The 24,441-nt window shown below is 44.6% G+C and overlaps 1 protein-coding gene across 1 annotated transcript; it reads left to right on the top strand.

Annotated features, from left to right (window-relative positions):
- The first annotated feature begins 2,372 nt into the window (after positions 1-2,372).
- SNX12 (sorting nexin 12) lies at positions 2,373-23,947 on the top strand. The gene is made up of 4 exons (XM_040442255.1): positions 2,373-2,625; positions 18,520-18,615; positions 19,109-19,233; positions 21,242-23,947. Exons 1-4 carry the CDS (start codon positions 2,461-2,463, stop codon positions 21,342-21,344), a joined length of 489 nt encoding a protein of 162 aa, XP_040298189.1. The 5' UTR covers positions 2,373-2,460; the 3' UTR covers positions 21,345-23,947.
- Positions 23,948-24,441: the final 494 nt, after the last annotated feature.

Here is a 24,441-nt window from a genome sequence, read left to right as displayed (position 1 = left end):
AAACCAACTTACAAACATGAACTCAGTAATGAGTAGCTCCGCCGTTATTGTTTATCACTTCCAAAATTTGTTTCGGCATGCTTGATGCAAGCGTTTCCATGAGGTGAGTGGGAACATTTCTCCAAGTGGTGAAGACGGCCGCACGAAGGCCATCTACTGTCTGGAACTGTTGTCCATTTTTGTAAACTTCCCTTGCCATCCATCCCCAAAGGTTCTCAATTAGATTTAGATCAGAGGAACACGCAGGATGGGCCAAAAGAGTGATGTTATTCTCCTGGAAGAAGTCCCTTGTCCTGCGGGCATTGTGTACTGCAGCGTTGTCCTATTGAAAAACCCAGTCGTTACCACACAGACGAGGGCCCTCAGTCATGAGGAACGTTCTCTGCAACATCTGGACATAGCCAGCGGCCGTTTGACGCCCCTGCACTTCCTGAAGCTCCATTGCTCCACTGAAGGAAAAAGCACTCCAGACCATTATGGCGCCCCCTCCACTGTGGCGCATAGAAAACATCTCAGGTGGGATCTGCTTGTCATGCCAGTAACGTTGGAAACCATCAGGACCATCAAGGTTAAATTTTTTCTCATCAGAGAATAAAACTTTCTTCCACCTTTGAATGTCTCATGTTTGGTGTTCTCTTGCAAAGTCCAAACGAGCAGTTCTGTGGCGTTCAAGGAGACGAGGTCTTTGAAGACGTTTTTTGTTTTTGAAGCCCTTCAGTCTCAGATGCCGTCTGATGGTTATGGGGCTGCAGTCAGCACCAGTAAGGGCCTTAATTTGGGTCGAGGATCGTCCAGTGTCTTGACGGACAGCCAATTGGATCCTCCGGCTCAGTGCTGATGAAATTTTTTTGGGTCTTCCACTTGACTTTTTTGTTCCATAACCCTCAGGCTCATTTAAGAAATTCCAAATGACTGTCTTACTGCGTCCGACCTCAGCAGCGATGGCGCGCTGTGAGAGACCCTGCTTATGCAGTTCAACAACCCGACCACGTTCAGAAAAGGAGTTTTTTTTGCCTTTGCCATCACAACGTGTGACTACCTGACAGAAAATGACAATGAATCCACATCTTTGCACAGATTTGGCCTTTTGAAGGCATGTGGTCCTAAACTTTTGATCAGCTGAAAAAAAGCCTGTTTCAGTTTATTCGTTGTTTTCATTAAATTGAATGCTCAAAAAATGTTTTTTCTCACTCTCATTTCTTATTGTTGCATGTTGAAGCTCTACTTGGAACCTTGTTAAGATCCAGCCATGCTAAATATGATTTTTTGCCATTTTTCAAGTGGTCTTAAACTTTTGATCAGGACTGTATCAATCATGGGATAACCCCTTTAAAGTGCTACAGTCACTATTGATCGTGGCATCTAAGAGATGAGATTGCAGTTTTTTCCTGGCTGGCTGAGCAGCTTCCTTGCTGTCATTAGACAGTTGGACACTTGCTCCGTCCAGCACAGGATGCTTGTGCCCAGGTCGACGTGCAGCAATAGGCTACTTTCACAAGCGGTCCAAAACGGATCAGTTTTGCCCTTAATGCATTCTGAATGGAAAAGGATTGGCTCAGTTTGCATCAGTTCAGTCACCGTTCCGCTCTGGAGGCTGCCTGCAGCGTTTTGTTGTCCACCTGACGAAACTGAGCCAAACGGATTCGTCCTGGCACACAATGTATCCGTGTTCTCTGGCACAATAGAAAACAGATCCGTCCCCCATTGACTTTCAGTGGTGTTGAAGACGGATCCGTCATGGCTATAGAAGACATAATACAACCATTCATGATGGATGCATGCCGTTGTATTATTGTAACGGATCAGTTTTTGCAGATCCATGATGGATCCGCCCAAAACGCGAGTGTAAAAGTAGCATTAAAAGGTGTATGTGCAGCTTTGAAGCCTGTAGGTGACCGCTGTACAATCATTATTTGGTGGCCAGTAAGGGGTTAAAGGGGTCCCATACACAGCCCCATGGTAGATCAGCTGTTTTTGGCAGGCAGAGCTGGAAGCAGAAGGTTCCCTCCACTATGCACAGGCTATCCTCCTATACACTGAAGTATGCACTATAGTTCAATGGAGAGGTTCCAATGCAAATGTGAACACAGCTTTATTGGGAAAAACGCAGATTTGAACAGGGCCTTAAAATATATTGTAATGCAAAAATGTAATAATTTGTATATCGTTGACTTATTTATTTAAGAGTCCATCACATCTTAATATGAGAGGCTGTGAGGGTTTTTGTGGACGGCTCGCTCCCATAAATCTCAAGGCAGGCAGGCTTCCCACGCGTGACGTTCACGCCGCCTCCTCCAGCCCCTGCACCGGTATACGACATAACTGAGGCACGCATGCGTAGCGTGACTTGGAAGCTTCTGCCTTGGTTAACGCGCAGCGGTACGTATTGCGCATGTGCTGTGTAGACCCTGGGCCGGGTGTGTCGGTCCCGCCGTCTATTGGTTCTGGTTTCCGGTCAGGATGGCGGACCCCACGGTGGCGGATACCCGCCGTCTAAACTCTAAGCCTCAGGATCTAACAGACGCGTACGGTCCGCCCAGCAACTTCCTGGAGATTGATATCTTCAACCCACAGACAGTGGGAGTGGGACGAAACCGGTATACGGTATACGAGGTCCGCATGAGGGTGAGTGCCTGGAAATGTGTGCCCCGTGCATCCAGAGAGTGGTGCCCATGCCGTCAGCCTGGCACCCATTCCTACAGTTTGTGACCAGAGGGCAGCGCTGTGATACTGGAGTGTATATGGCAGGAGGGCGCCTGTGGGTGTCCCTGTCACCCTGCATGCCCTATTCACCAGGTATCATCCTCATCTTGTGCCCATCACCCAGAATATGGCATCTGATCCCAGCAGCACCCAGTATACTAAAAGCGTGCAGAAAACATCTGATAAAAACCCTTTTTTTCTGTATGTATACGTGTGCCAGGAAATAACTGGGCAACTCTGGGCACAGGATTTACAGAGAACCCAGTGGTCGCGTACCCACCAGCCAGACATTTCTGGCACAAGGTCTAAATCAGTAAGCATACCTTCATTGGGGATCCGTGTGATACTGAGTACATGGTAGGTTACTTTCACATCTGCGCTTTCCGTTATTGAGATCCGTCATATGATCTCAATAGCGGGGGGAACACGCTTCCGTTTTGTCCTCATTCATTGTCGACGGGAACAAAACTGAACGGAATGGACCCGTATGTGTTCCGTTTGGTTGCGTGCCCACCACTGACAGAATAAGGCTCCATTCACACGTCCGCAATTGTGGTCCACATCCATTCTGCAATTGTCTGGACCCATTCATTCTCTATGGGGCCGGAAGAGATGCGGACAGCACAGAGTGTGCTGTCCGCTTCCGCATTTCCGGAGCGTGGCCCTGATCTTCCGGTCCAAGGCTCCAGAAAAAAATAGAACATGTCCCATTCTTGTCCGCAATTGCGGACAAGAATAGGCATTTCTATGGGGGTGCCGGCCAGGTGTATTGCGGATCCGCAATCTGCGGCTCCGTAATGCACTACGGACGTGTGAATGGGCTGTGACACTACAAGCAGCGGTTTTCTCTCCGGGGTGTGGTGTGGATCAAGACAGATCTGCCATGACTCTCAATGCAAGTCAATGGGGACGGATCCATTTTCTCAGACACAATAGAAAATGGAGCCGTTCCTCATTGACTTTCAATGGTGTTCATGATGGATCCGTCTTGGGTTAAAGGGGTTGTCCGTGTTCAGAGCTGAACCCAGGCAGCCCCCCTGACTTGATCATTGGAGCAGTTCATGCTCCGATGCTCTCCTTTGCCCTGTGCTAAATCGCGCAGGGCAAAGGCATTTTCAGGACTTCCAGTAACGAACCGGGCTCTCCATGGGGCTGCCAGGAAGCTGGGTGATGTCACCGGCACTGATGGGCAGGCTTTGGCGCTGCCCTAGCCAGTAAAATGGCTAAGGCAGTCCTAAAGCCCGCCCATTAGAGCCAGTGACGTCACCGAACACACTGAAGTTTCCGCCCAGCAGTGTGTTATGATAAACAAAAGAACCGATGCTCTGCAGGATCTAGTGCAGAGCAAGGGATGCTCCAATGCTAGCCTCAGGGGTGCAGCTCTGAACCCGGACAAGCCCTTTAAAGATAATATAACCGGATCCGTTCAGAACGGTTGCAGATGGTTGTATTATCAGTAATGGAAGCGGATCCAGCACTGGTGTGAAAGTAGCCTTACATGTGTGTGAGCCATGATGGTCTGTATCACTCGGACAGTAGTAGTTTCCCTTCATGGGTTTTCTATCAAGAAACATATTAGTTCAAGTGAAGGGGTCCAGAGGAAAATAAAATGTCTGCACTTGGACGCCATCCGAGCATCCAGATACTTCTGACACAGCGGGCTCGTCCTGGTGTCCTGACCGGTCAGCTGTCTTCCCTTTGCTTCTCCAGTGTACTATCTGCTCAGTGTGGGATGGATCTGCACGCTGTGGTAGGTCATGAGTGCTTGGTGTGCACCATGGGTGGTAAGGCCAGTGGGCACTTGATCAACATTAGAAGGCCTTTTCCGTGCGGACATGGCACAGCATGTCAATTTCTGCCAAGGAGTTCGCCCATTTCATCGTAGAGGGGTAAAATTGCAGCACAACATGCACATGATATACATTTGCCGCTACCCTCAGGGTGCAGTGTCCTTCCTGAGGGTGGCCATAGGGTTCCTCATGCCCTACAATGCAGCCTGTCCTTCTGTGGAAGTGTGGGCAGCAGCAAATGCCAGAGCATAGACCAGTTCTCTCAAAAGGCCTCATACACACGGTCAGACATGCTCTCCTATAGGCCGGACTGTATGTACCGGAATCCACTGCGCTAACCACATAGACATATAGCGAAATCCACAGCATGTCCGTGTTTTGGGCAGATTTGCTTCCAGATACACCCATTAGTCTACTGGAGCGCATAAAAAATGCAAGAAGGAAGGAAACACATGTAATTCCAGATTACTGATGGTATATTATCCGGAATCTGCGTATTCTGGAGCCAGAGTATACTCTGCTTTCCATATGCTCATGTGAAAGCAACCCTAGTCTAATGTGTATGGGGAACTCCCAACAGATGATGTCAGAGGAAAGATGACCGCCCAATCCTTTTGTTCTCCAAGGTCTGCCACTGCCGCTTTCTCCCCATTGAAAACAGGCACTTGGCCAAAAAGAACATGTATGAGGAGTTGAGAGATGGTTGTCGGCTGACAACAGTTTGGCTGAGAGCTATTGAATGAGTATTGCAGTGCTTGCAGGGTTTGGAGGAGTGAGGTATAGGGTGAGGGGGGCCTTGGGTGCACTTTCTTGTGTGACTTGTGAAAAGCGTTTACTAGGGTTTTCAGAAGAAAAAAACTCCCATCTTCATCCTCTTAGTTCAGAAGTTTCTGACTCCTTGCAGATAGCGTACTGGCAGGGAAAGGGACCACAGCTACTAGAAGATAAGATGCCGCTCTTTCCTCTAATTCCATGTGAAGCGAGGGTCACATCTGCACCAATTCCCATTTTCCGTTCAGGTATAGGAGCAAAAAAACGAAGGGGGCTAATTTATGTGGCGCAGATTCCGTTGCACGCCTGGTTTAGGCGTAGAAAATAGTCTAAATGTAAGACGGCTAGAAAGCTGTCTTGCGTTTAGAAGCGTCCGTTTATATGCTCAAGTTATGTAGTTATTTAGCGCTATAAAAAATCCCTGAAAGAATCTGTGCAGAATCAACTCTCAGCATGTCCCATTCAGGTCAAGATTGCATGCTGGGTGTCATAGTTGTACCACAGCTGGTGGGCCAGAGGTTGGTGGTCCTTGGACTAGAGCCAGGTAACGGGAGCAGCCATTGCTGGAGGAGGTTAACCTGTAAGGGCTGTATTATACTAGCAGATGAGGCTGAACTGCCTGTAGTGGAGGAGACCGCTGCTATAACATGCTGTGATCTCCTCCTCAGTATAGGGAGGTGCGATTGCTAATGCCATACAGAATGATTCTTTGCCGGCAGCAGACCGTGATTACACGGCATGATCTGCCACTGGCAAGCCATGATTTTTAAACCTACTGAAAGTTTGCAATTGCTCGTTTAAGCGGGTAATTGGCGGCAGTATTTTACAGGCAGATCATCGCTAATGAGTGTTCTACGAACACTTTTTTTTTAGCGATAATCATCCCGACAATCGTCTGTATTATAATACAGGCTTAACTTCTGGATCATTGTCCCATTGTAAAGCCCATTTTGGACGGGCGTTCTTATTTGTTTAAAAAAATGGACTTGTATCAATCCGTATGGCATCCATTTGTATCCCTTTTTTTTTTTTTTTTTTGCAGACTCGTACACTTGAGTACACTTCTGCATATATGTATTGAAACATTGACTTAAATGGGTCCAGGTGCTCTCCTTGTGTAGTTCAGTATGTACACGGACAGATCAGACCCAATGAAGAAATTGCAGTCAAGCTGCTTACAAATGGCTGTGGATGCTTTTCCTACACACAGCGTCTTTGCTTACCTAATGTAGAAGCAGAACATGTTACAAATATCTTCCCTGCCGTAAAGGGGTTATTGGTAAATGATAATGAGGTCTTATCCTCAGGATATGTCATCATTATCAGATCAGTCGGGGGACGAAGCCCAGCACCCCCGACGATCAGCTGTTTCAGAGAGTCGACAAGCTCCTTGTAGCTCTGGTGAGCGCAGCCAGCTCCCAGAACTTTTCTATTGACTTCAATGGGTCTGTGGTCCACTTTTTGTAGATATATTCCATATGTGTATGGAAAGCAACATCTGCGTGGTTTCCACATCTGTCTGTTCCGCAAAAAGATGTAGCCAATGGCAGGTGGTGACAGGGGCGAGCCTCTCTAGTATCGCGGGTGACGCTAGGGAGACTCGTTGCTGCCTGGCATTTCTGCAACAAAATCTGCAACGTGTGAAGGCACCCTAAGGCTCCTTGCAGACGAGCGTTCCTCCTGCAGCAAGTGCGCGTTGCAGCACCCGGCCTGACCTCCCAGCACTGACGGGATTCACATAGCATTATATTGATTTATGATGCTATGTAAGCGCTGGGAGGTCAGACCGGGAGCTGCGTTTCGGACTCGCTGCGGGAGGAACGCTCATCTGCAAGGGGCCTAAGGCCTCGTTCACAGGAGCGATACAAATTGTGTTGGGATCTGTTCAGGAAGAAAACTGATGTTTTTCTGCTTTCTGCAAGTGTGAGCGTTATTTCTGTCCGGATTGCTTGGGTTTTTTTTTTTTTTTTGGTTTTTTTTCACATGTGTAAAGAAAAACTGAAGAATAACAATCTATATCTCCTAGATGCCTTCCGTTTTTCACTGAGCCCTTTTCACCTCTATGGAGCCAGGGCTGTGTGAATAATGCACAACCATAGAACGTGCTGAGATTTCTCCTGAATATGGAACGCGCCGACTCTTCCCTCGGTGCAGTGGACACGTTTCTGCCTGACGAAGGGCATCCTATGTGCCCGAAACGTTGCTTTATGTACCACCATGTCCAGCCAATAAAAACCAATTAAGCATTACAAAAATTAGAGGGCTGTCTGAATTGTGTGATATCTCCTGAACGTGGAGATGATGCATGAAAAACGACGCTCATGTGCACAGACCCAGTAAATGAATGGGTCAGGATTCAGTCTGGATGCTATGCGTTCACTACACACACAACCTGTGTAAAAGAGCCCTAAGCATCACAGGAAAAGAATCTGATGCTCTGATTTCAGCCTGGACCTTTGCCCTTGGAGATGGGATGCTGCCATGGCTGGACAAATCCCACAAAACTGGTTACCGATGCTTTTGGAAATGTGTTATTGCAGCCTCCATTGATTGGAGAGTTTATTGTCTGGCCACAAAAAAAATAAAGTAAACTTGCTGAATTGCTTGCAGAGATGTATTTACCGTCCATAATGGACACTATGATGGAACCCAATAGACCCCATTAGAAGTTTTTGGGGTCGGACACATCCTGGTGGTATCTGTTTAGCGATGGATCCAGCAGAGTGTTGGGCATCGTTCATACTGGCGTCCCGGATTTGCTCCGGATGCATCGTGGGAAACCCGTTTTTCCAGCGCGAGTGCAATGCATTTTGTACGCGTGTGATAAAAAACTGAATGTGCTACCCGAACCCGGACTTCTTCACTGAGGTGTTCTGGTGATAGGTGTTCTGTAGACTTTATTATTTTCCCTTATAACATGGTTATAAGGGAAAATAATATAATTTTTAATACAGAATGCTAAGTAAAATGTCGATTGAGGGGTTAAAAAAAAAAAAATTAACTCTCCTCATTCACTTGATCGCGCAGCCGGCATAGTCTTCTTTCGTGACCTGCAAAAGGACCTTTGACGTAATCGCGCTGAATGGTGAGCGCGATTACTTCATCAAAGGTCCTTTTGCAGGTCCTCAAAGAAGACTATACCGGCTGCGTGATTAAGTGGATGAGGCAAGTTAAGTGCTCTTTCACACTTGCGTTGTCCGGATCCGTTGTGCACCCCATTTGCCGGAGGTGCCCGCCAGATCCGTAACAACGCAAGTGAACTGAAAGCATTTGAAGACGGATCCGTCTTCAAAATGCGTTCAGTGTAACTATGGCAGCCAGGACGCTATTAAAGTCCTGGTTGCCATAGTAGTAGTGGGGAGCAGTATACTTACCGTCCGTGCGGCTCCCGGGGTGCTCCAGAATGACGTCAGAGCGCCCCATGCGATCACGTCATCCATGCGCGTGGGGCGCCCTGACGTCACTCTGAAGCGCCCCGGGAGCCGCACGGACGGTAAGTATACTGCTCCCCACTACATGGCAACCAGGACTTTAGCGTCCCGGCAGCCATGGTAACCATTCTGAAAAAGCTAAACGTCGGATCCGGTAATGCGCCGAAACGACGTTTAGCTTAAGGCCGGATCCGGAGTAATGCCTTTCAATGTTATAAGGGAAAATAATGCAGTGAATATAGACTTTAATGGGGTCCGGGGTTGCTCATCCCTATGATCTCCTAGCAACCATGCGTTAAAATCGCACCTCATCCGCACTTGCTTGCGATTTTCACGCAGACCCATTCATTTCTATGAAAAACGCGGAATATAGAACCTGCTGCGATTTTCACACAGCACACAAGTGATGCCTGATGAACATCGCTCATATACACAGCCCCATTGAAATGAATAGGTCAGGATTCAGTGCGGGTGCAATGCATTCACCTCACGCATTGCATCCGTGCGGAATACTCGCCCGTGTAAAAGGGGCCTTAGAGTTTTGAATGGCAACAGCAACCCAAGTGTTAACACAGATTTTGCACAGGATATGGAAAACATGGCACCGCACCTACAGTCATGTGAAAAAATTAGGACACCCTTTGAAAGCATGTGGTTTTTTGTAACATTTTTAATAAAAGGTTATTTCATCTCCGTTTCAACAATACAGAGAGATTAAAGTAATCCAACTAAACAAAGAAAACTGAAGAAAAGTCTTTTCAAGATCTTTTGTAAATGTCATTCTACAAAAATGCCTATTCTAACTGAGGAAAAAGATAGGACACCCTCACATGTATTCCCTCTTAAATTGGCTCAGATCTCACACAGGTATATCACACCAGGTGCACATAATTAGTAGATCGTTACTCTGCATGTTGAATGAGGCTTGCCCTATTTAAACCTCAGACATTTAGTTTGGTGTGCTCCTGACTGTTGAAGAGAGAGTGAGCACCATGGTGAGAGCAAAAGAGCTGTCAGAGGACTTCAGAAAGATTGTAGCAGCCTATGAGTCTGGGAAGGGATTTAAAAAGATCTCAAAAGATTTTGAAATCAGCCATTCCACTGTCCGGAAGATAGTCTACAAGTGGAGGGCTTTCAAAACAACTGCCAACATGCCCAGGACTGGTCGCCCCAGCAAGTTCACCCCAAGAGCAGACCGCAAGATGCTAAAAGAGGTCTCCAAAAACCCTAAAGTGTCATCTCGAGAACTACAGCAGGCTCTGGCTACTGTTGATGTAGAAGTACATGCCTCTACAATCAGAAAGAGACTGTACAAGTTTAACTTGCATGGGAGGTGTGCAAGGAGGAAACCTTTGCTTTCCAAGAGAAACATCGAGGCCAGACTGACATTTGCCAGAGATAAAGTTGACAAAGACCAGGACTTCTGGAATAATGTTCTTTGGACAGATGAGTCCAAAATTGAATTATTTGGACACAACAGCAGAGGACATGTTTGGCGTAAACCAAACACAGCATTCCAAGAAAAGAACCTCATACCAACTGTGAAGCATGGAGGTGGAAGTGTCATGGTTTGGGGCTGCTTTGCTGCAGCAGGACCTGGTCAGCTCACCATCATAGAATCCACGATGAATTCTACTGTGTATCAGAAGGTGCTTGAAGAACATGTGAGACCATCAGTTAGAAAATTAAAGCTGAAGCGGAACTGGACCATGCAACATGACAATGACCCAAAACATACTAGTAAATCAACCAAAGATTGGCTGAAAAAGAAGAAATGGAGAGTCCTGGAATGGCCAAGTCAAAGTCCAGATTTGAATCCCATTGAGATGCTGTGGGGTGACTTGAAAAGGGCTGTACGTGCAAGAAACCCCTCAAACATCTCACAGCTGAAAAAGTTCTGCATTGAGGAGTGGGGTAAAATTTCCTCAGACCGATGTCGAAGACTGGTAGATGGCTACAAGAACCGTCTCACTGCAGTTATTTCAGCCAAAGGAGGTAACACTCGCTATTAGGGGCAAGGGTGTCCTATCTTTTTCCTCAGTTAGAATAGGCATTTTTGTAGAATGACATTTACAGAAGAACTTGAAAAGACTTTTCTTCAGTTTTCTTTGTTTAGTCGGATTACTTTAATCTCTCTGTATTGTTGAAACGGAGATGAAATAACCATTTATTAAAAATGTTACAAAAAACCACATGCTTTCAAAGGGTGTCCTAATTTTTTCACATGACTGTATCTATGGGTTGTGTCTGGTAAAGCAGTCACTGTGACTAAGCTGTGATACCACCCACAGCCCTATAAATATAATGGGGCAGATAACTGTCTAGATCTGCTATTGGTTGGCATATTTTCACACACAAATTTACTGCAGAATTGTGGTGCAAAATTGCTAATTTTAGGCCACACCCCTTTCCAGCTAGGCTACACCCAGTGAGGGGTCACTGGAGGAGATTTAGGCTCCATTCACACGTCCGCAAATGGGTCCGCATCCATTCCGCAATTTTTCGGAATGGGTGCGGACCCATTCATTTTCTATGGGGACGGAATGGATGCGGACAGCACACAGTGTGCTGTCCGCATTTGCGGAGCGCAGCCCCGATCTTCGGGTCCGCAGCTCCGCAAAAGATAGAACATGTCCTATTCTTGTCCGCAGCTTGCGGACAAGAATAGGCATTTCTATAGGGGTGCCGGGCGGGTGTGTTGCGGAGCTGCATTTTGCGGGTCCGCAACACACCACGGACGTGTGAATGGAGCCTTAACCCCTTAAGGACATAGGACGTACCGGTACGCCCTATTTCCCGAGTCCTTAAGGACACAGGACGTACCGGTACGTCCTGACTTAAAATCTGTATTCCGGCGCCCGAGGGGTTAAACGGAACGGGATTTCGGCTGAAATCCTTCAGCCGGCATCCTGTGACAACGCCAGGGGGGGTCATGTGACCCCCCCGTGTCGGCGATCGCAGCAAACCGCAGGTCAATTCAGACCTGCGGTTTGCTGCGCTTTTTGCAGTTTCTGATCCCCGCGGTCCCTGACCGCGGCGATCAGAAACTTTAGAGTGGCTAAAATCTATATTTTTCACCCCCCCCTGCACCCCTGCATGATTTGATGCCGGCGGGTGGTGCGGGGGGGGGTGTCGCATGCGGTGGGGGCGTTGCGGGAGGCGGGCGGTGCGGCAGGCGGGATCGCGATCCCCCGCCCGCCTCCCCATGAATGATCGTTGGCTTCTAGTGGGTATACCAGGGTGCCAGCACATTGCTGGCACCCTGGTATAAACGGCTGACATCTGTGCAGATGTCAGCCGTTTAACCCTTTCCATACCGCGGTCCGTACGGACCGCTGTATGGAAAAAGTTAACTGTCATCGGTCAGGGAGCTCCCTCCCTCTCCATCGGGGGGCTGCTGTGCCTTTGCAGCCCCCCGATGGAGAGGGAGAGAGCCCCCAGAGAGCCCCCCTCAGCCCTGTGCTTACCCTTCCCCGTCTGCGAAGTTCTGAGCAGACGGGGAGGGTTCCCATGGCAACAGGACGCCTGCTCAGGCGTCCTGCTGTCCATGGTGCTGAACAGATCTATGCTGAAAGCATAGATCTGTTCAGTGTAAGTAAAATACAGTACAGAACAATATATATTGTACTGTACTGTATTATACAGACATCAGATCCACTGGATCTTCAAGAACCAAGCGGGTCTGGGTCAAAAAAATGTAAAAAAAAGTGAAAAAAGTTAAGATAAAAAAAAATAACATTTATCACTGAATAAAAATTAAAAAAATAAAATAAACTACACATATTAGGTATCGCCGCGTCCGTAACGACCTGATCTATAAAATGGTCATGTTACTTTCCCCGCACGGTGAACGCCATAAAAATAAAAAAATAAAAACTATGAGAAAATTGAAATTTTGCCCACCTTACTTCCCAAAAAAGGTAATAAAAGTGATCAAAAAAGTCGCATGTACGCCAAAATAGTACCAATCAAACCGTCATCTCATCCCGCAAAAAATGAGACCCTACTCAAGATAATCGCCCAAAAGCTGAAAAAACTATGGCTCTTAGACTATGGAAACACTAAAACATGATTTTTTTGTTTCAAAAATGAAATCATTGTGTAAAACTTACATAAATAAAAAAAAAGTATACATATTAGATATCGCCGCGTCCGTATCGACCGGCTCTATAAAAATATCACATGACCTAACCCCTCAGATGACCACCGTAAAAAAATAAAAATAAAAACAGTGTAAAAAAAAGCCATTTTTTGCCATCTTATGTCACAAAAAGTGTAATAGCAAGCGATCAAAAAGTCATATGCACCCCAAAATAGTGCCAATCAAACCGTCATCTCATCCCGCAAAAAATGAGACCCTACTCAAGATAATCGCCCAAAAACTGAAAAAACTATGGCTCTTAGACTATGGAGACACTAAAACATTTTTTTGGTTTTAAAAATGAAGTTATTGTATAAAACTTACATAAATAAAAAAAATGTATACATATTAGGTACCGCCGCATCCGTGACAACCTGCTCTATAAAATTACCACATGATCTAACCTGTCAGATGAATGTTGTAAATAACAAAAAAAAAAAACGTGCCAAAAAAGCTATTTCTTGTTACCTTGCTGCACAAAAAGTGTAATATAGAGCAACCAAAAATCATATGTACCCTAAACTAGTACCAACAAAACTGCCACCCTATCCCGTAGTTTCTAAAATGGAGTCACTTTTTTGGAGTTTCCACTCTAGGGGTGCATCAGGGGGGCTTCAAATGGGACATGGTGTCAAAAAAACAGTCCAGCAAAACCTGCCTTCCAAAAACCGTATGGCATTCCTTTCCTTCTGCGCCCTGCCGTGTGCCCGTACAGCGGTTTACGAACACATATGGGGTGTTTCTGTAAACTACAGAATCAGGGCCATAAATAATGAGTTTTGTTTGGCTGTTAACCCTTGCTTTGTAACTGGAAAAAAAATATTAAAATGGAAAATCTGCCAAAAATTTGAAATTTTTAAATTGTGTCTCTATTTTCCATTAAATCTTGTGCAACACCTAAAGGGTTAACAACGTTTGTAAAATCAGTTTTGAATACCTTGAAGGGTGTAGTTTCTTAGATGGGGTCACTTTTATGGAGTTTCTACTCTAGGGGTGCATCAGGGGGGCTTCAAATGGGACATGGTGTCAAAAAAACAGTCCAGCAAAATCAGCCTTCCAAAAACCAAACGGCGCACCTTTCACTCTGCGCCCCGCTGTGTGGCCGTACAGTAGTTTACGGCCACATATGGGGTGTTTATGTAAACAGCAGAGTCAGGGCAATAAAGATACAGTCTTGTTTGGCTGTTAACCCTTGCTTTGTTAGTGGAAAAAATGGGTTAAAATTGAAAATTTGGCAAAAAAATGAAATTCTCAAATTTCATCCCCATTTGCCAATAACTCTTGTGCAACACCTAAAGGGTTAACGACGTATGTAAAATCAGTTTTGAATACCTTGAGGGGTGTAGTTTCTTAGATGGGGTCACTTTTAGGGAGTTTCTCCTCTAGGGGTGCATCAGGGGGCTTCAAATGGGACATGGTGTCAAAAAACCAGTCCATAAAAATCAGCCCTCCAAAAACAAAACGGCGCACCTTTCACTCTACGCCCTACTGTGTGCCCGTACAGTAGTTTACGGACACATATGGGGTGTTTCTGTAAATGGCAGAGTCAGGGCAATAAAGATACAATCTTGTTTGGCTGTTAACCCTTGCTTTGTTAGTGGAAAAAATGTGTTAAAATGAAAAATTTGACAAAAAAATTAAATTCTCAAATTTCCTCCCCATTTGCCAATAACTCTTGTGCAACACCTAAAGGGTTAATAATGTATGCAAAATCAGTTTTGAATACCTTGAGGGGTGTAGTTTCTTAGATGGGGTCATTTTTGGGTGGTTTCTATTATGTAAGCCTCGCAAATCGACTTCAGACCTGAACTGGTCCCTAAAAATTGAGTTTTTGTAAATTTCTGAAAAATTTCAAGATTTGCTTCTAAACTTCTAAGCCTTATAACATCCCCAAAAAATAAAATATCATTCCCAAAACAATTCAAACATGAAGTAGACATATGGGGAATGTAAAGTCATCACAATTTTTTGGGGTATTACTATGTATTACAGAAGTAGAGAAACTGAAACTTTGAAATTTGCAAATTTTTCCAAATTTTTGGTAAATTAGGTATTTTTTTGTGCAAAAAAAAATAATTTTTTTGACTTCATTTTACCAGTGTCATGAAGTACAATATGTGACGAAAAAACAATCTCAGAACGGCCTGGATAAGTCAAAGCGTTTTAAAGTTATTAGCACTTAAAGTGACAATGGTCAGATTTCCAAAAAATGGCCTGGTCCTTAAGGTGAAAATGAGCCCGGTCCTTAAGGGGTTAAAGGGAACCTGTCATCAACTTTATACTGACCTCACTGAGGGCAGCATATAATAGTGACAGATGCACTGATTTCATCGGTGTGTCACTCATGAGCTAAAAGTAAGAGGTTGCTGAGAACCAGCATCATAATCATTGCAGCCCAGGCCTTGAAAAGAGTCAAATCTACCAAGAGTAGTCCTGGTTATCCATAATCTCCTGCTCTCCTCACCCATCTGCTGATGATTGGCAGTTGTCTCCTAGAGAGACAGGGAGATGACTAGGTAGAAGCCTGTCAGTCATCAGCAGGTGGCAGGAGAGCAGGAATTCATGAATAACCAGGACTCTTTTCCAGGCCCGGGCTGCAATGATTATAAAGCTGGTTCTCGGCAACCACTTAAAGAGGACCTTTCGCTAGAATAGAACATCTAAACTAAGTATACAGACATGGAGAGCGGCGCCCAGGGATCCCCCTGCACTTACTATTATCCCTGGGCGCCGCTCCGTTCGCCTGGTATAGCCTCCGGTATCTTCACATGTTAGGCTCCACCCAGGGGAACCTGACGCCGTCTCTTTCTCCTATGCTGTAGCGCTGGCCAATCGCAGCACTCGGCTCATAGCCTGAGAGGTTTTATTTTTTTCTCTCAGGATATGAGCTGAGCCCTGCGACTGGCCAGTGCTACAGCATAGGAGAAAGAGACGTCGTCAGGTTCCCCTGGGTGGAGCCTAACATGTGAAGATACCGGAGGGTATACCGGGCGAACGGAGCGGCGCCCAGGGATAACAGTAAGTGCAGGGAGATCCCTGGGCGTCGCTCTACGTTTCTGTATAGTTAATTTAGATTTTCTATTCTAGTGAAAGGTCCTCCTTTAATTTAAATTTTTAAATGACAGACCGCTGAAATCAACTCACCTGTCAATACTTTATTCTGCTGTTAGTATGGGCAGCATAAAGGTGATGACAGGTTCCCTTTACATAGTAGTATAATGTGCAAATGGCTTAGTTACCCATGGCAACCAATCAGATTCTGCCTTTCCTTTTCCAAAGTATCTGTGCAAAAATGAAAAGTTGAATCTGATTGGTTGCTATGGGCAACTGAGCCAGTCGTACTTTATACCAGTTTGATAAATCTCCCCCATTGTGTTTTGTATATCCCTAAAAATGTGTTGTTTGTATCTATTAGGCCCCTTTCACACGGGCGAGTATTCCGCGCGGATGCGTGAGGTGAACACATTGCACCCGCACTGAATACCGACCCATTCATTTCTATGGGGCTGTTCACATGAGCGGTGATTTTCATGCATCACTTGTGCGTTGCGTGAAAATCGCAGCAAGCTCTATATTGTGTGTTTTTCACACAACGCCGGCCCCATAGAAGTGAATGGGGTTGCGTGAAAATCACAAGCATCCGCAAGCAAGTGCGGATGCGGTGCGATTTTCACACACTGTTGCTAGGAGACGATCGGGATGGAGACCCGATCATTATTATTTTCCCTTATAACATGGTTTATAAGGGAAAATAATAGCATTCTGAATACAGAATGCATAGTAAAATAGCGCCGGAGGGGTTAAAAATAAAAATAAATTATTTAACTCACCTTAGTCCACTTGATCGCGCAGCCGGCATCTCTTCTGTGTCCTTTGCTGAACAGGACCTGTGATGACGTCACTCCGGTCATCACATGATCTTTTACAATGATGACGTCACCACAGGTCCTGTTCAGCAAAGGGGACAGAAGGAGATGCTGGGCTGCGCGAGCAAGTGGACTAAGGTGAGTTAAATTATTTTTTTAACCCCTCCATTGTACTATGCATTCTGTATTCAGAATGCTATTATTTTCCCTTATAACCACGTTATAAGGGAAAATAATAGCAATCTACAGAACACCGATCCCAAGCCCGAACTTCTGTGAAGAAGTTCGGGTACCAAACATGTGTGATTTTTCTCACGCGAGTGCAAAACGCATTACAATGTTTTGCACTCGCGCGGAAAAATCGCGGGTGTTCCCGTAACTGTGATTCCCAACCAGTGTGCCTCCAGCTGTTGCAAAACTACACTTCCCAGCATGCTTTCCGTAGTTTTGCAAAAGCTAGAGGTACCCTGGTTGGGAAACGCTGTTATTTTCCCATTCTCTCCCTTCATATGCCAGTGTTTCCCAACCAGCGTGCCTCCAACTGTTGCAAAACTGCAACTCCCAGCATGCCCCCCCCCCCCCCCCCCCAAGCCCCCCAGTATTAATCATTGGTGGCAGTTACCACAGGGTCCCCTCTCCCCTCCTCATTGGTGGTGCAGTGGCAGCTTCTGATCGGAGCCACAGCAGTGTAAGCCTGGGGCTCTGATCGGTTACCATGGCAGCCAGGACGCCATGGTAAGCTCCATTCTGCTGTGTGCACAGGGCAGCAGGGAGAGTGTGAAGTCCTATTCACCCTGATAGAGCTCTATCAGGGTGAATAGGACAACGGTTCTAGCCCCTAAGGGGCTAAAAGTTTGTAAAAAAAAAAAAAAAATTAAAAAACAAACACCAAAATATTAGGTATAAATGAAAAATAAAGCTATACAAAAAAAGCTACTCGTTAACAATAAACATGTTCATTTTCAGCAGATTTGTTTAGGAATTTTTTGTTTTTTCAAAAATGAAAATGCACAGAATATCAGTATAAACTATCGGCCTGAAAGTTCACAGATTATCGGTATCGGCTCTAAAAAATCAGTCGATCCCTAAGCTGGAGGCACATTGGTTGGGAAACACTGTTATATGCCCATTTATTAACCCTTGTACAAAGAAAAAGTAAAGCAGTTGTCCATAGCAACCAAATTCCAGCTTTAATTTATTTTTTAATTGCTGTCAGCAACTGCGCCGCTGTTTTCTTTGAAAAAGGTTTGCTAAATCTCCCCTATGACTAAATGAAATTGAAATTTGCTGTAAAAACATTACCACACCATAATTGGTATCGGTGAGTACTTAAATAAAAGTATTGGTACTCGTACTCAATCGGGACATCCCTAGCCCTCACCACTTTCCCCGGAGGGGACATGCAAATTTATATTCATTCATGCCAGTTTTGTAGTGTAAAAGAAGACTGAAATCTACAGCAGGTCCAAGCTTCTGTCGAGGTGCTCGGAGTGCCGGAGGAGTGCACCTCGTTATAAATTAGGCACGTCTGTGATGAATTCCCCCCCAGTACACCTTCTCTAGATTCCACTCCTGGTTTAGAGGAATCTGTATGTACTGGATGCATTCAGCACAACCACAGAAGATGATGTTACTGCCGCTTACACACCAGACCCGTGGAGCATTACAGAAGTTAGTTTACATTTGTCTACATTCGTGTATGTTTTGAGCGACTATACCAAAAAAAGAAAACCAAGCTGGAGCCAGGTTTAGTGTTAATAAAGCTGGACGTGTAATTGATTCCACACTGATCAGTACTACTATTTCTTCCTCTCCAGACAAACCTTCCCATCTTTAAACAGAAGGACTCCACTGTTAGGAGGCGGTACAGTGACTTTGAGTGGTTGAAGAATGAACTGGAGAGAGACAGTAAGGTGAGCAATACTATGGGGTAGAACATTGAACGAAAATGCAAAGTTGGTTTTAAAGTGATTGTATATTCAATCACTTTATTGCTTGAAGGCCCCTTTACATGGCTCAATGAAGGAAGCGTTCCTTCCTGACAATCGCTTGCCCTTTAGTGGAGGAGAAAGTTCCATTTACATGCAGTGATCTCCTCCACATTTTATGGGGGAGCGACTGCTAATACCATCACTCGTCCTCATACAGAATCGTTGTGTAGACAGCACAATCTGCTGCCGGCAAACGATGATATAGGTGTCCGCACACTCCTTTTATCTGATGAACGAGTGCCCTTTGTCCCTGTTCACATCACGTCATAGCCTTCCATCAGACATAAATGTCAGTATTGCTTGACCTATACCTGTGACAGAAGGTTCTGACGTACGCCCTCACCCATAGACCTTATTTACATAGCATGGACTGCACTTTTCTATACAGTAAATGTGTTTTTATTCATTCCTGTAGATTGTGGTACCTCCATTACCAGGCAAAGCACTGAAACGACAGCTTCCATTCCGAGGAGATGAGGGCATTTTTGAAGAGTCCTTCATTGAAGAGCGACGGCAAGGACTCGAGCAGTTTATTAATAAGTACGATTTCTATCATGTGTTAGGCTAGTTTCACACTAGTGCTTAGCATCCGGCAGGGAACATTCTGCCGGATTTCCCTGCATTCCAGCATTGCCGGAAGTGTAAACATCGCCGTTCGGCCCCATTAACTATAGAGGGCACCATAAAGATCCAGCCGCAATCCGGCAAATATGCTGAGAATCGGCCAGAAGAAAACCGCTGCTCGCTGTGTAAAATATAGCCATACATACTGTATGGTATACACTGCTCATAATAAATAAGGTGATATTGTAGTATATCTGACTCTTTTGGACGCAGTAATATACCAATTATGTTTATATGAGAAGTGGGAAAAGTTATTTTTTATTTAATATTTATTTTTAATATTTAGAAATGTATTTAATAAGCAGATATTTACTCACTTAACTGAGAGGTCTTCCACTTGGCCATGCTCAATCCATGACGCAGTGGGGGAGATATATCAAGATTGGCATACCCATATGCAAATCTTGTTCTCCCTGCACTGGTGTGAGATCCTTAGCTGTGTCTAAGGATCAAAAGGGAGGTTATAACTAGGGATGAGCGAAACATGAAACAACCAAAGTCGATTTTCCCCCAAAACTTCGTTCCAATTCTGTACTCTGCACAGTATTAGAATGTATTGGCTCAGATGAGCCGAAGTTATTGCTTCGCAAAGTCTCACGAGACTTCGGGTAATAACTTCATAAATTAATTTGTATTGTAAAAAACTATTTCCCGAACTCTGGTTCTGTTCCAAGGTACCACATTTTTTTTACAGTACAAATTAATTTATGAAGTTAACTTTGGTTCATCGGAGCCAATACATTCTAATACTGTACGGAGCTCCTGCTCTGTACAGTATTGGAACAAAGTTTTATGTGAATCGACTTTGGTTGTTTCATCCGAAGTCGATCCGCTCATCCCTAGTTATAACTCAAAAATACAGTCACTGGTAAGAAGATTACCATCACTACAGTTTACATCATGTACTTTTCTAACAGGTTAGAGAATAAAAAATTTTGTGGGAGTTCTTCTTTAATAAATTAGGTGCATCACTGCCCTGACGTGCTCCAGAAACTGAAGTCTACGCCATCCAGTGGCTGGTGCAGACTTAGGCGACATTCACACAAACGTACTTTGTTGCCGTGTCCGTTCTATTTATTTATTTTGCGGATAGGATGCAGACCTATTCATTTCAATGGGTCCACAAAAAAATGCAGACAGCCCACCATGTGCTGTCCGCATCTGTATGTCCGTTCCGTAGCCCCGCAAGAAAAATAGAACATGTCCTATTCTTGTCCCTTTTGCGGACAAGGATAGGCATTGTTACAATGGATCCACAAAAAAAAAATGGATGTGATACAGATGCCAAAAGGACATCATCCGTATTTTTTTGCAGACCGCGTCGTGTGAATGTAGCCTAGAGCTATTACTTACACCAGTTTCTGGCATAAGTTATAGTAGATTTATATTCCCAGGAACTAAAAAATGAAGGTTAATATTGAATGCTTAAAAGGAGCGATCTTGAGAACTGTGAGGAAAATTGTCTAACTGTTCATTATACAATTGAGAACTTTTATTTTCTAAAACACGAATACAGTTTTAAATGGGGATTTCAAAAATGCTAATATTGGCGACCTATCCTCAGGATAGGTCATCAAGGTCAGATTGGTGGATGTCCAACTCTTGGCACTGATCAGCTGCTTGAGGGGGGTGCAGCCTCGTCTTAGTATACCAGCCACAGCGCCATACATTGTGTAATAGCTGTTCTTGGTATTGCAGCTCAGTCCCGTTTATTTGAATGGGACTGAGCAGCACAAAGAACATGCGACCAAAAAGAGCGACATCACAGGCAGTGCTTGCCTGAACGTCACAGGGCCCCTTCCAACAGCTGATGGAGTGCCTCCACCAGACATTGATGACTTATCCTGTGGATCGATAAGCAGGAGGAAATAACCTTTGCACTTCTGCATTATCTTGTTGTAATTAAGCCATTCTTCTTTTGCAGGATCGCTGGACATCCCCTTGCACAGAATGAGCGTTGTCTGCATATGTTTCTGCAGGATGAAACAATTGATAGAAATTATGTGCCAGGAAAAGTACGCCAATGAGAAATCTAGGCACATCCATCTCCTCCTTGCCCCACACAAAACCATTGCCTGCTAAATTACCTTTATTTTTACACTAAGCCTCCAATTGTCCCCTCTTTTCAAGACCACATTCTGTCCTTGATTCTATCCTGTGTTTTTACCTGTTTATATCACTGTTTGAATCTTACACTCAGTAGAATTATTCAAGTCTGTTCATTTCCATCCCCTCCCTTGCCCGGAGTTGGGGAGATGTTCGTTTTGGCCTTCAGCCTCCTAATTCTTAGCCCTGAAAAATGCAAGCTTTCCTGATAGCTCAGTTCCCTTCCAAGCATTCTCTCGGCTAAATGTGTAGGGGAACCGCCATCAAAACTACTTCTGTTTGAGTAAATGTTCATGAATGCCCATGGAGTGCTATATCAAGTGGAACACTTTTTCTTCCCATTCACTAGTCCATGACTGGGAGATATTTTAATACAGTCTGTAACTTGTGCCCCAGGTCTTGAAGTGATCAAGCGAGTGTACACTCTCTGCCCTCCCTGATCATCACCACAAGTGTGCTGTCTATTTAATGCTCAAAGTACAGACCTCAGATAAAGTACAGGCGTCTATCTGCTGCACAGCAAAAATATGTATTGTCTGATATGTAAGTGGTTATAACAGATAACACCCACTCCAACTGAATCGGGTTCATTTTCAGAAATTGACTATTACATGCTAAACGAAGAATGTACATTACATTGAAGACCATGTCTAAAACATGTGACCCACTGGAGAAGACCTGCTTGTGTTCCTGGAGCCTCCAGGATGGTGGCATTTGAGTTATTGAGATACAGCATTGTGTTATGACTGTATGACACTTGGGAACATATATACATTATCAGTATCGCACAGAGTGTCTCAGTATGGGTTAAAGATCGCCATCATCAAACAACCTTCAGTTGCTTCGCCATGTATGTCGGGAAAGCCCTTGTGCTTAGGTGTAGGGGAGGGGGAGCATATTTATTCATGATCTGCTTTGGAGTCAGGGGTCAGGGTGGCTTTTGGTTAAGTGTTAAATTTGAGGTGTCCCAGCGGACACTGTGACCTTGTGCATGTGCTGACCAGTTATAACACACTCAGACCTGGGCTTATAAGCAACTTTGCTGCCTGTGTCCTTGTGCTGGAGACCATGTCTGTGTATATAAATATCTATATCTGATATTTTGGCTGTGTGTTGTCACTGCTTCTTCTGCTTAATTATTATTGTTCTATACGTGGAAAAATTCTAAAGATTTAATTCCTAAACGTCACCATTTGCCACTAATCTGTGTGCCATTTTGCAGTTCCTATTTTAAATCACCATCAAAGATTTTGGTAGACCTATGTTGTATGTCGGATGTAATAGTGTCTCTTTGTGTAATTTCCCTCAGATGTAAATCCTCGTAGCTAAACCAAAGCTATCCAAGCTACTACTTTTAATATCGATGGCCTATCTTCAGGGTAGGCAATCAATACCTGATCGGGTAGGTTCAGACACCCTGCACCCCCTGCAGATAAGCTGTTTCAGGGTAACTCTGGCACCAGAACTACTGTGCAGTAGACTGAGCTTGAAACTGCAGCATTACTCCCATTCACTGCAGTAGAAGCCGCTCCACAGTAACCAGTTCAATCCACTACTACACAGTGGAAGTAGCTGTGTACTTCTGGTGCCTTCAATTTCATTAAAGGGGTATTCCAATTACGGTATACACTATTATGCCATACCCAAATAGGATATAAGGCGTTATGTCTGTGAGGAAAAGTACACAAAAAGAAGAAACACTCTACTGCGTTCCTTGTACAATATAAAGGAGACTGCTTCAGCTGTCACTCAGAGGGGAGGAGAGGTGAAGCAGCCCACTGCAGAGAGCATTTTAGCGCCTTGGGAGTGCTTATGGCTGAGTCACATGACAGAGTACAGATATCGTAAAAATTTGCAGCAGAAATTGATATCGATTTTAAATCTGCAGCATGTCAATTCTGTGGATTTCAACTTTTGCACAACAAATCTGCAGCAATTATGGGAAAATCCATCCTGGTGACTGTACCCTGACAGTTCTTTTGCACAGTAATGGTGATAAAAGCAAAGGTATTTTAACGGATTGTCAACCACCCGTTGACTATGCACTCATGTCTGCATGCATGTTTGTAAACGTCCCTGGAGAGATTGCCGCTGCACACCAATCGTATAGCTGTGAGAGCAGGGGGCCTGATGTCCGTGACAACAGGATTCCCCATAGCGAAGGCAGGGACATTTTTAAATTCTATTTTACCATCCCGGTCTTCCCAATTGCTCTAAAGCTTGATGAGCGCTGTGTATAGCGATCAGGAAGCATCAACAGTGCTTCCTGCTCCAGTCCCAGCCATGGGCCAGGCATCTGCATGAGCTGCTGGATCTTAGCAGGGCTATACAACCTCTCTGGGAGCTGCATTCCCCTTGTAACTGGGGCTACTATGTCAGGCCCAGTTACAGGAGAAATCGGCAATAAAAATAAAAAAAGTGTTTAATGACCCCCCAAAGGTGTTGTATGGGGGGCACAAAGTGCTAAAAAAAACTAAACGCTGCCACACTACAGCTCCTCGTCTCTCCCCTGGCAACCATAACCCATATATTAAACGACCGGTCTGGAAAGCAGACATATTTAAGAAAAAGTTAAGTTGCCAACTGTGCTATTAAAATATAAATAATTGTGAAAAACAGACTTATTTCCCAGGGTATAAAAACAAAAAAGTTCTAAAAATGACATTAAAAAAGAGCCCCAGATATCACTGAATAAAGGCACAAAAATGATTTACATAACCAAACAAGAAAATAATGTTATGGCTTTCAAAGATGCATGTACTTAAAAAAATAAAAAATAAAATGAATATGCACCTGGTCTGGAACTGGTTAAACAGCAGTTCATGGCCCCTACCTAGCGCTGTCAACAGTTTTACAGGTTCACAACTGCTGATGGATTCCCTGTGGAGTCGGAATCAAAGTTGGTTTTGGGTGCAGTTGGTAGTAATGCACAAACTCTGACTCCTGCTTAAAAAATATTATCTATTATTAATATGGTATAATTAATTTATTAACTTTCATAGGAAGGAATTTAAAAAT

Source organism: Bufo bufo, chromosome 8 (assembly GCF_905171765.1).
Source record: "Bufo bufo chromosome 8, aBufBuf1.1, whole genome shotgun sequence".
NCBI classification, from domain to species: domain Eukaryota; kingdom Metazoa; phylum Chordata; class Amphibia; order Anura; family Bufonidae; genus Bufo; species Bufo bufo.
The sequence above is the reverse complement of the archived record's forward strand: the minus strand, read 5'-3'. Positions and strand labels throughout refer to the sequence as shown.